At 38.6% G+C, this 13,262-nt stretch overlaps 1 protein-coding gene across 1 annotated transcript in view; it reads left to right on the top strand.

The window, feature by feature from the left end:
• The first annotated feature begins 1,121 nt into the window (after positions 1-1,121).
• The window catches only part of SLC28A3 (solute carrier family 28 member 3), a 96,144-nt gene continuing 84,003 nt past the window's right edge, over positions 1,122-13,262 (top strand). Inside the window, exon 1 of the mRNA XM_049770701.1 lies at positions 1,122-1,196. Coding sequence (XP_049626658.1) covers positions 1,131-1,196 — 66 coding nt within the window. The 5' untranslated portion in view covers positions 1,122-1,130. The remainder of the gene's footprint in view (positions 1,197-13,262) is intronic.

The raw sequence follows: 13,262 nt of genomic DNA on the forward strand, positions 1-13,262 counted from the left end.
AAACCAGTCCTTTGAAAAGAATGGAGAAGAGCTGGAGCGAAAGCACAGAGGTAGGGAGTTTGCCTTGCACTCAAAGGGTCTGGGTTTGAGTCCTGGCATCTCATATGGTCGCCAGGAGCAATTTCTGAGTCCAGAGCCAGGAGTAACCCCTGAGCGCTGCCAGGTGTAGCCCAAAACAACGAAAAGAAAAAAAAGGAGGAAAAAGGAGAAAATGAAAAGGATAGAGAAAAAGACTGAAAAAAATCACCTGATTTGAATTTTATTTCTTTGTGCCAAAACCCCAAGGAATACGTTTTTCCCCACACCTCAGTTTTTCATGGCTCTTTATTTTTTTATTTTTTGGTTTTTGGGACACACACGAGGGTACTTAGAGATTGTTCCTGGCTCTGTGCTCAGGGATCATTTCTGGCGATGCTCTGTGGAATATATGGGATGCCGGAGATCAAACTGTCAAACGCCAGATCTCTGCTGTGCTATCACTGTGGCCCTTCAAGGTTCTTTAAAATAAGCCAAGAGATATAGTACAGTCTGTACCTTTGCTCATGCCTTGCCTTGCAAACGCCTGAAGGGTTGTTCCATCTGAAGCATCCTGAGCCTGCAGAGCCAAAAGCATACCCTGAGTACAAACGAGAGTGGCCCCAAACCATAAGAAAATAATAATTAATTTTAAAACGTAGGTCAGGAACACAAAATATGAAGTAGCAAGTAAGTAGCTGGCCCAGAATGGTTGGTAGCAGACAGCCCAGCTGTTCCTGTCACTAGCACCTTGCCTATTCCCCAATACTGTCTATAGGAAATAAATTGCTTCTTGCACTACTGTACCAAAAGCCTCCTATTCTGCTTTGTGCTCTGCATTTTTATCTGTCCAGGAAACCCTGGGGGAAGAAGGATTACTGATGAGGGCGGACCTGAACAGGTAGGCTGCACCGCACCCAGTCTTTCTCCCCGCCCCAACCAGCAACTTACTAATGAAGTTTCCAAACTGAAGTGTTTTCAGCTTCCTACAAAGCAGGTTAGTTGTCATTCTGACATAAGCTGGACCTGTGCTCATTTTTATATGCCAGAAGACCTCCAGCCCTGACCTACAAAAGAATTCGGGTGCAGTTAATTCCCTAAGAAGAGAAAAGAGCATGGAGTTGGGCAAGATGCCAGGCTCCAGGATGCCAGCTGAGGGCTACAGCAATACTAGTTTCCAGGTGAGCTCAGATTTAATCTGTCGTTTAAGAGCAAGTACATGGAAATACTGTATCTTCATCTGTCCTTAGCAAATCTCTTATGCCTAAATAGCTACATATCTTGTACTTAAGACAGCATGTTTACAATAGTCAATGTTTATAGTTTTAATACATAGTTACTGCTCCTCATTACAAGCAAAGCGTCAGAGATTCTCCACTGCTGTCCTTACATTACTTCTTGTGAAAATACCTAACGAAAGCAGTAGATTTGTTTATGTTATATTCTGATGCTTAATAGCATTCATTCTAATTCTTCTTAGTTTTCCTTCCTGGATTCTTCTTGAGTTAATAAACCCCAAAAAACTTTTTCAACAAACTTGTTTTGATCTCTTTATTTTCTGTTTTTATTTCACAGCAAGATTATATAGTATTTATTCACAGTATTTATAGTATTTTGATTCACAACAGGGGGATGCAGTATTTACTTTTAGACAGTTTTTTTTTCCTTAAAAAACTGTTGAGGGGAAAGAATGAGAGGACCCAAGATCCCAGATAGAATTAAAACCTGAAGGTTCCATCCTCCTAAGCAGATCACAACCCTGCTGTCAAAGGGTGGCTGAGTGCCTCACCCAGCTAAGCTGGCATATGCAAAGTAGTGGCATGTCACCAACCAAAACTCCCTGAGTGATTAATGCAGCCAACTTAGGATTGGGTGGTACAGAAGTAGTCATGTGCTGGGAAACAGCATGCTGTGCTCAATGAGTCTGGGATTCGAAATTTAAGGGAAGTTCTTTCCTTATCTGGTATGCTTTTTTTCCTTGTTGAGCATCATCTCAGAAGAGACATTCGCATAATCAAATGCCAGGAACCTGCTGGACTTCAGGATCATGAAACAGGCATTTAGGTATTAATGAGAATAAGGAAGATAATTGGACTCAAACTTTGTTTACTCTCACTCTCACCCACAACCCTTGCCAAATCTCTGCTCAGTTGTCTGCTAAGAGGAGAAAGCTTTTCCTCTTCTCTGTAAGATTCAGTATTCAAGATACAAGGATTAAATTTAAAAAATGAAAGATTAACAGAATTAAAAGATATATATTTTAAGAATGGAGCCTAAAGAATTAGTACAAGGAGTAGGCCACTTGCTTTTGTGTGTGTGTGTGTGTGTGTGTGTTTAAACTCTGCAATTATTTTTACATCTCCTTAATCCAAATATTTAGGATGTGGTTATCTGCAAGATGATACATAATGACTTTTCTCTATATACACCCAAACACTAAAATACATGTCATTTTTTTCTTTTTTCTTTTTTTTAATATCTTTAACACCTTGATTACAAATATAGTTGTAGTTGGGTTTCAGTCATGTAAAGAACACCCCCTTCACCAGTGCAACATTCCCATCACCATGTCCCAAATCTCCCTCCTCCCCACCTCACTCCTCCTGTACTCTAGACAGGCTTTCTACTTCCATTATTCATTCACATTGTTATGATAGTTCTCAGTGTGGTTATTTCTCTAACTACACTCACCACTCTTTGTGGTGAGCTTCATGTCATGAGCTGGACCTTCCAGCTCTCCTCTCTTTATCTCTGAGAATTATTGCAAAAATGTCTTTCATTTTTCTTAAAACCCATAGATGAGGGAGACTATTCTGCTTCTATCTTTCTCCCTCTGACTTATTTAACTCAGCATAATAGATACCATGTATATCCACGTATAGAAAAATTTCATTACTTCATCTCTTTTACGGCTGCATAATATTCCTTTTTTTTTTTTTTTTTTGGTTTTTGGGTCTCACCCGGCATTGCTCAGGGGTTACTCTTGGCTGTCTGCTCAGAAATATCTTCTGGCAGGCACGGGGGACCATATGGGACACCGGGATTCGAACCAACCACCTTTGGTCCTGGATCGGCTGCTTGCAAGGCAAACGCCGCTGTGCTATCTCTCCGGGCCCCGGCTGCATAATATTCCATTGTGTATATGTACCACAGTTTCTTTAGCCATTCATCTGTTAAAGGACATCTGGTTGTTTCCAGACTGGCTATTGTAAATAGCTCTGCAATGAATATAGATGTTAGAAAGAAATTTTTGTATTGTATCTTTGTGTTCCTAGGGTATATTTCTAGGAGTTATATAGTTGGAGCATATGGGAGCTCAATTTCCAGGTTTTGGAGGAATCTCCATATCTCTTTCCATAAAGATTGGACTAGATGGCATTCCCACCAGCAGTGAATAAGAGTTCCTTTCTCTCCACATCCCCACCAGCACTGCTTATTGTCATTCTTTGTGATGTGTGCCAATCTCTGTGGCATTGTTTTGATTTGCATCTCCCTGATGATTAGTGATGTGGAGCATTTTTTCATGTGCCTGTTGGCCATTTATATTCCTTCTTTGTCAAAGGGTTCATTTCTTCTCCCTATTTTTTGATGAGATTAGATTTTTTTTCTTGTAAAGTTCTGTCAGTGTCTTATATATTTTGGATATTAGTCCCTTATCTGATGAGTATTGGGTGAATATTTTCTCCCACTCAGTGGGTGGCTCGTTTATACTGGGCACTATTTCCTTTGAAGTGCAGAAGCTTCAGAGCTTAATATAGTCCCATCTGTTTATCTCTGCTTCCACTTGTTTGGAGAGTGCAGTTCCTCCTTAAAAGATACCTTTAGTCTCAATATCATGGAGTGTTTTACCTACATTTGTTCTATATACCTTATGGTTTCAGGTCTAATATCGAGATCTTTAATCTATTTGGATTTTACCTTCGTACATGGTGTTAGCTGGGGGTCTGAGTTTGCTTTTTTGCAAATGGCTAACCAGTGTACCAACACTACTTGCTCCTTTATCAAAAATTAGGTGATTGTATGTCTGGGGAACATCCTATGACTACACAAGGCTATTTCACTGATCTGAGGGTCTGTCTTTATTCCAATATCATGCAGTTTTGATAACTATTTCTTTGTAATACAGTTTAAAGTTGGGGAAAGGAATGCCTCCCATATTCTTTTTCCCTAGGAGTGCTTTAGCTATTTGAGGGTGTTTATTGTCCCAAATGAATTTCAAAAGTGTTTGATCTACTTTTTTGAAGAATGCCATGGATATCTTTAGAGGAATCACATTAAATCTGTACAATGCTTTGGGGAGTATTAAATCCTGCCAATTCATGAGCAGGGTATGAGTTTCCATTTTCACATGTCCTCTCTTATTTCTTGGAGCAGGGTTTTAGTTTTCTTTGTATAGGTTCTTCACGTCTTCAGTCAAGTTGACTCCAAGATATTTGAGTTTATGTGGAACTAATGTGACTGGGGTTGTTTTCTTTTTTTGGTTTTTGGTTTTTGGGCCACACCCGGTAATGCGCAGGGGTTACTCCTGGCTGTGCTCTCAGAAGTTGCTCCTGGCATGGGGGACTATGTGGGACTCCGGGGGATTGAACCGTGGTCCGTCCGAGGCTAGCGCTGACAAGGTAGACACCTTACCTCTAGCACCACCATGCTGGCCCGGGGTTGTTTTCTTAATGTCCATTTCTTCCCTATCATTGTAGGTGTATAAAAAGGCCATTGATTTTTGTGTGTAATTTTGTAGCTTGCCACATTGCTGTATGAATCTATTATTTCTAAAAAGCTTTTTGATAGTCTTTAGGGTTTTCTAAGTAGAGTATCATGTCATCTGCAAACAATGAGAGATTGACTTCTTCCTTTCCTATCTGGATTCCCTTGATATATTTTTTCTGGCCTAATCACCATAGCAAGGACTTCTAGTACAATGTTGAATGGGAGTGGTGAGAGAGGACAGCCTTGTCTTTTACCAGAATTTAGAGAAAAAACTTTTAGTTTTTCTCCATTGAGGATAATATTTGCCATTGACTTGTGGTAGATAGGCCACTTTCTTTACACATAGCCAGCATGGGTTTGATCCCCATCATCCCATATGATACTCCAAGCACTGCCTGGAGTAATTTTAAGTGCAGAACCAGAATTCTGGACATTGCTAGGTATGTTCCCCCCAAAGAATGTTTTTAATATTTCATTCATGGGACTTCCCAGAAATGTTCTGAAAAAACAACAAAAAACAAAGAAAAGAGACATTAGGATTTATAGGGTCAATAAATTAGGTGTGTGGTTAAAAATATATGGGGGAATTATGGTAGATTGAGTTTGCTAATAAGACTTGCTTATTTAAAGTCATGCTACTATCACCTCTGATGTAGTATCTAAGAGTTATTTTCCTTTTTCTATTGAAATTGTGCAAAACACATAAAGAGAAAATCTATTCTCTGCTTATCTGCATTTAGAGAAGAGCATAGAGCTCTTATTTTAGTCTGTTTTCCTGAATTTTCTTTAGTTTAAATATCTCTTACAACAAAGTGCATTTATCAGAGTGACAAGTCTTTAAACATTTTGTATTAAATATAATAAAGCTTAAAGTATAAGTATTATTATAATTAATTAGAATGGTGTGGATCATTGTCTAAAAGCCAAAGTGAATATTCAGCAAGAAGAGTGTCTTCCATAAGAAAGGACTGATCAGCAGCACTGGGTTCTCTTAATCATTAGGGAGAGCAAACATGTATCCATAGTATTCTTATATTCCATCCCTCATACTCATCTATCAAACCAAAGCATCTCTCATTTATTTATTTATTTATATTTGTTTTGGGGCCTCACCTGGCAGCGCTCAGGGGTACTCCTGGCTCTGTGCTCAGAAATCGCTCCTGGCAGGCTCGGGGGACCATATGGAATGTCAAAATTCAAAACACTATCTGTCCTGGATCGGCTGCATGCAAGAAAAAAGCCCTACTGCTATGCTATCTCTCCTGCCTCCCAAAGCATCTCTATAATACAAAGCATGGAGCAGGGCAACTGAGATGGAACAGAGTAATATAAACCAACAACATATGGCACTATTTAGACTAGTACTTGCTTTTAAACAGAAATTTGTAAATACTCAGGAAAATCATTATCTATCCCCCTCGATGTGGCCACAGCTTAGAGAAATACCAATTCAAGAAGGATTAATGCAATATCCTTGTCTTCAAGAAGTGCAGGCATTGGGGCCAGAGAGATAGCACAGCAGCGTTTGCGTTGCAAGCAGCCGATCCAGGACCTAAGGAGGTTGGTTCGAATCCCGGCATCTCATATCCCTGTGCCTGCCAGGAGCTATTTCTGAGCAGATAGCCAGGAGTAACCCCGGATGTGACCCAAAAACAGAGAGAGAGAGAGAGAGAGAGAGAGAGAGAGAGAGAGAGAGAAGTGCAAGCATAAACAAACAATATATATATAATATATATACAATATATATATATAATAATGTAGATCAAACACAAAAAGGAGGAGGATGGGGCCAAGTACATTAATGTAAATAAGTGTAAAGAAAGCTGTGCCAACTAAAGTATCTAACAGCATTACAGAGGGAGAGAAAACATCATTTAGGAATCAAAGATTGGGCAAGGACTTCCCAGTTGAGCAGGAATGGTGTTAACAAGTACTGTGAAGTTAAGAGTGTCTGTGTGTAGGTCTGGGACCTGAAAGTGTGGGTCTATTTGGCATAGAGAAGGTATGTGTCTGGGGCTTGGGGAGGAAAGGCAGGAGCAGGCCTGAACCAGTAGCACAATAGTGTATTCAACAAGGTATTGATCAAAGTTTACACTCTCAAACTGTTCTTTTTAAAGACTAAAGTGGTCCTCAGAATCCATAGGGTTACATCGGACCCTCAAATATAGCAGTCCACAGCTGTTCAAGTGGCCATAAGAGCATAAACTATAGCCCAGGGTTAGAGAACGCACCTTCATGAATGAGACCCTGTGTTCAATCCTCTGCACAGCCTCCCCAAAAGTAGGAAATTATAATTACTAAGTATTTTCATATAACCTCTGTAATCCTGTCACCTCTATATTATGATACGATTAAAATAAATGTTATGCTGTATTGTTTAGGGAGTAATGACATGAAATTAATAATCTACCTATGTTTAGTTCATATACAACTATTTTAGGCCTAACTATATAGTGTAGCTTTTTAATACCCTATTGGTTAAATACAAGGATACCAAACCCATAGATCTAGAGGACCCTGAATGATTCTGTTGTAGGTAGATATAAGTGAATAGACCTGTGCTAGAAGTCAGTTGGAGGGAAGGAAAAAAAAATAGAAGCCAGTTGGAGGTCACACAGTGTGGAAGCACCCTTTATTATTGAGTTGGTGGGATTCAGGCTGAGGGGGTAAGAGCAACACTGACCTAAATATTTCCATTCTATTTTCTGTAAGGAAGTAGAATATCCTATGTTTAAATAAATGGGCAAACTAATATGTTCTAAAAAACATACATGTGGAACAGAGTGATATCACAGTGGGTAGGATATTTGACTTGACAACCAAGGTTTGATACTCAGCATCCCATATGACCCCCAAAGACTGCCAGGAATAATTTCTGAGTGCAGAGCCATGAGTAACCCCTGAGAGCTACCAGGTGTGGCTCAAAAACAAACAAAACACCCATTCATGGGGACCAGGAAGATAGTATAGATGGTAAGGCTTGATTTGCATATGGCCAATCTGGGTTTAATCTCTGGCATCCCATATAGTCCCTAAAGGACCATATCCCATTCCATAGCACTTCCTCCAGGTGTGATCCCTGAGCAAAAACCCAGGAATAAGCCCTGAGCATCAGCAGGTGTGGCCCAACATTTTTTTAAATGTAATGGATTTAAGATATTATCTTAGGAGCTAAAGAGATAGTACAGAGAGTAGGGCATATACCAAAAAATAAATAAATAAATAAATAAATAAATAAATAAATAAATAAATAAATAAAAAGAAGTACTTTCTACATTCATTTGGGTTGATAAAATACCACTTTAGACTGGATAACTGCTAAACAGGAAACTAACTCATACCCTGAAAAGTCCAGAAAGTCCTAGATTAAGTCATCAGCTGATTTGAGACCTGGTTTATACATATTTCCTCATAGACAAACAGATGCCTTCTCACTATGATCTCACATGGAAATTCCAAGGGAAGCATTCTGAGTCTGGGTTCTCTCTCTCTCTCTCTTTCTCTCTCATTTTCTCTCTCTCTCTTTCTCTCTCACTCTATCTGGTTTTAGGGCCACACTCAGTGGTATTCAGAGCTTACTCATGACTCTGTTCTCAGGGCTCACTTCTGGTGAACTTGGGGACCATATGAGGTCCAGTTATCAAATTTGCATTGTCCACATGCCAGGCAAGTGCCTTGACACTACACTATCTCCCTGGAACCTCTAAGATATCTTTCATTGTAAGAAGTAATTCCCCTAAGCCCATGAATGTTGATGTTAGAATATAGTGCACCTTTGCTTAGAGATGACATTTCTTTGGCTTCTGTACTTTGCTTGTTTAAGAAAGTTAACCAAGATTCTCCCCTCTAACTCCATCATAAGGAACTCTAGACAAGCCCAAGCACTAGTAAAATACTTTTCCACACCTGGCTGAGAGCAGAGAAAGTTAACTCAGAAATAAAACCAAAGTTGATGCCCTCCAGGAATAAGGAAGTAGGGGTTGAGTGAGCTTGGAAAAAGGCTCCCGTAACAAACAAAGGGTTGAATCAAACTAATTCTTGAAAGTCAGGGTCTAAAATCAGACCATCCCCCTAATAACCAGCAGATCCCTTTGACAACCAGGTTCTGTATTAGAGATACTCCCCATCGACAACCAGGAATATCCCTAGACAACCAAAAAAATCAGTGATTAATTAAGACATTTAAACAGTGAAATGATTATACTGTTACTGCTTGTGATTTCTATATAAACTGCTTGAAGATTTGACCCAGGCTCCTTGTCAAGGGCTTGATCTCAGTTAACCAATTAAATTCCAATTTGCATCTTGCATTGTAGGAGGTGATCTTTGACTCTCAGCACTGGGTGTCAACTCAAACCCAACATCATTGGGACACAAATTTCAATTAGAACTATTTTATTAGTATTAGGCATATGTCTCAGGACATTCTCAGCTCTCAAAGTCTTCACGTTCTAAAATAATCCTATTGGGCATTAGGTAATCAACACGAAGTTGAAGGGAGAAATATTATCACATTTGTAGGTTCCGATACATAACGTGAATATAGTCATAATAGAATATAGTCATAATAGTTATACTGAGATAGGTCAAAGCTAGTGATGGGTAAATATTTCTAGATTAAAGATGTCAACTTGGGAGCAACTCTGTTTATTGATACAGGAAGCCAAGAAGATATTTAATGAAAAGAAAAAAATCAATGCTGTCGTTTGAAACCAAATAATTCATAACATACAGATAAAGATGAAGGTGTCTGAAGTCTGTTAGCACAGAGATGTGCCCTAGATATGCAGGAGACCATGTGGAGGGAAGAAGTAAGCAAGGGAAGCACCAGTGTTTAAGAAGCAGTAAAACATACTAAAGCAGAGAGTCCATAGGCAGAGAAGAGGAGCAGAAGCAAGAATAAGATAGGTCTTGAGTAGAGAGAGAGAGAGAGAGAGAGAGAGAGAGAGAGAGAGAGAGAGAGAGAGAGAGAGAGAATAAGATACACACCAAGACTCTCCCTTAGATAAAGAACTTTTTTCTTGGAGATGAATTTATTTGATTTGCCAGTTAGGTTACCAGTAAACCTGTTGTGCAAGGAAAGAGAGGCAGTTTGTAGTCTAAGGGGAATTAAGAGATGAGAAAATCAGGACAGAAGCCATGTCCTCTGACATACAAGAGTAGAGAGATGAGGTGGAAGAGTGAGATAGATGCTCAGGGAAGGCAAGATAAGAGTTATTTATAGATAGAGGACATTTGTTACTTTTTTTTTCCATAGGAACCAAAGGGATTAAGGAGGGGTCTCAAACTCAATTTACTTGGGGGCCGCAGGAGGCAAAGTCGGGGTGCATAAGGGATTTTGCTTACCGAATATTTGCAATAAAAAATCGCATTAGTAAGAAAAAAATCGCAAAAAATCGCATTAAACATTTGCATACCCTGAACGGAACTGCTCGGGGTATGCGAATGTTTAATGCGATTTTTTTTCTTACTAATGCGATTTTTATTGCGATTATTTGGTAAGCGAATAATCGTGAATACTGCGGTATTTGAAGGCCAGCCGCAGGCCACAAAATGTTGTACGGAGGGCCGCAAACGGCCCACGGGCCGCGAGTTTGAGACCCCTGGATTAAGGGGTTAAGGATTATGGGATTAAATGCAGCAGATCCTGGCATAACCCCCCAGCACCACATGGTCTCCTGAGCACCACTGAACGCAGCCTTTGGAATCCCATGCTTTGCCATCATGACCTTGGTCCTCTCTAGCACTGTAGGACTTTCTAAGCAGCATTGGATCCTTGGGCCTTCACCTGTCTGCCATGTTGGCCAAGAATCCCCCAGAGTAGCAGCAGGACCCATTTTGCACCATATGGAGGGCTTCCTTTATCCCTATTCCTCTCACCAATAATTGTGAAATATGCAGAAAATACATGACCGAATATAAAGTTATTTTAAAGTACCATACAACTCAAGAAACAGAAATAGCAACACTCAGTCCTGATGTTTCAACTCCACACTTTCTTCTTCCGCCTTCAGAGATAAACACTAATTCCAACTTTTTGGTGATCATTTCACTGCTTAGTTTTATAATTTAACTTCCATGACTTTCCACAGATTACCTTTGATGCTTACTTTTGAACTGTATGTACATAAAAATACAAGAAATTTGTTATTTATTGTTTTAAAACAGTAATCTGAAATTAGACAACCTGGGTCATTTTGTATCTGTCTTAATTTCTTCAGCCGGCATTTCTGAGAGCTATTCATGGTGTTTGTTGCATGGGAATAAAGTTCATCTAATTTCAGTGGTACCATAAATAAACATGTACATAGTTTATAAATATGAACATAGTTTATTCATTTTACAGATAAAGATCATAAGTGTTGGAGCCGGAGTGATAGCACAGCAGTAGGACATTAGCCCTGCACACAGCCTACCCGGGACGGACCCTAGTTCGATCCTCAGCATCTCATATGGTCCCCCGAGCTTGCTAAGAGTGATTTCTGAGCATAGAGCCAGAAGTAACCCCTGAAAGCTGTTGGGAGTAGCTAAAAATCATATATGTATATAAATGATAAGTGTTGTTCAATGTGAAACTTTGGGAAGTTCCTACAAACAACAGAGCTGTGAATATTTACAAGTCTTCTTGTGCATATGTTATTCTGGAGTTATACTTAGCAGTTATGTTGATAGGTCATTAGTAATATAGATGTATTTTCAATTTTAGCAACAATGCAAAATACTAAGTGATTTAACTTGTCACTACCCTTTAATAGTTCCTATTCCTCAGAACCTCATCAGTATATTATATGTTCTTTTTATTTCAATGATTTGAATAGGTGCAAAATAGTATGCCATTAGAATTGAGTTTAGTGTCTCTGTTCTTAGCCTCTTGACAACTACTTTGTGAAAAATTTGTGCAAGTCTATTGACAATTTTCAGTACTGATTTTTGACTTTTTCCTATTAATAGATTTATTGGCTTGTCATTGGTTTATAATAAATGTAACTTTTAAGACTATGTCTTCACAGTTTTCTATTTGTACATACCACACTGTACCCTCCCATATAGTGCCATCCAATCCTATTAATTTAAAAGAATTATTTAAATATTCAGTTCCTTAGATGTTTCAAATACAAGACTTTTCTAGTTGTATGATTCACAAAAATTTTCCTCTTCTTTGAAGCTGTCTTTCTCCTTAATTTGGTGAGCTTTGTATGGGTAGGGGGTCTAAGGTTACACCTAATGGTGTTCAGGTCTTACTCCTGGCTCTGCACTCAGGAATTACTATTGATCATCAGGGTTGCCTGGAGATCAAACTTGTGTTGGCCATGCATATGCCATATCAGCATGATAACCACTGTACTCTGATCCCTTTCTATAATATTTTAATAAACAAAAATTATTATTGTGGTTCCACTTTACATATTTTATGTTTTATATGTCCTATTCAGAAAATTATTTTTACCCTACAATACCATGAAGATCCTCTATCATATTTTCTAAATGTTTTTCTTGCTTTTATATTGAGATCATCTCTAGATAGAGAGTAAAGAGAAGATAAAATTTTACAGCACAAAAAGTGAGATAAAGCTAAGATTTCCTAAGGGTAAGAAAAAAAAATCAGGCAAGTTCTCAAAATGATATATTTTCTAAAGTTTCTTTCTCTCCATGAGAAAGCATTAATTTTGCCATATGTGGCCTCTACAGGCACAGAGCTGGCTCTGAAGCAAGGGTGTGGAACTAGCTTACAAAAGTCTTCAGGCAGGACTGGGGAAGAAATTTATCTTTTCACTGTACATATATGAAGAAAGTCTTTTATGTGATGTATTTCTTCATAAGCCAAGCACTTTTGTAGGGTTTATTAAATGAAAGCCAACATTTGGAGGGTTACATGAAAGCACTGTTGAGTAGAGTTTCATTGTAGTATTTTTTAGTCTACTTTAATAAACGAATTCCTATTTTAGTATAATTGTTCACAATTAACAATTCTCTCTAATTAAGGCACCATGATAGAATTTGTTGCATACAATGATCTAACACCATACTATACACCAATATCACTAAAATTATTTTTAATTTAATTTTTTAAATAATATCTTTATTTTAACACCTTGAATACAAGCATAATTGTACTTGAGTTTCAATCATAAAAAGAACACTCTCCCCACCAGTGCTTTATTTTTAGTAGGGATGAGCCCAAACAAGTGCAGTAGACACCATGTTCTTTCCAGGGGTTCTTGCCCAACAGAGCTAATAATTTAATGGTAGGGCCTAAATATGCTCAGTTTCTGCAGTGCCAGGCATTGCCCAGGTCATCCTTCTGGTGCGTGTGTATATGTTAGGTTGGAGGTAGGGGTCTTAAGGGATAGATCCTGCAGTGCTCCGAGGAATATGCAGAACCAGGGATAAAACTAGGTTATCACCTTAACATTTTAAGTAGGTTCTTTTTACATAGCCTAGAACAAGAATTTCTGGAGCTAACAAGAATTATTTTTTGGCCACAAGCTAATTAAAAGCATTTAAAAAAAAAAAAGCACATCACAACAATTGCTTTTGTG

The sequence above is a fragment of the Suncus etruscus genome, chromosome 3 (assembly GCF_024139225.1).
Source record: "Suncus etruscus isolate mSunEtr1 chromosome 3, mSunEtr1.pri.cur, whole genome shotgun sequence".
In the NCBI taxonomy this organism is placed as follows: domain Eukaryota; kingdom Metazoa; phylum Chordata; class Mammalia; order Eulipotyphla; family Soricidae; genus Suncus; species Suncus etruscus.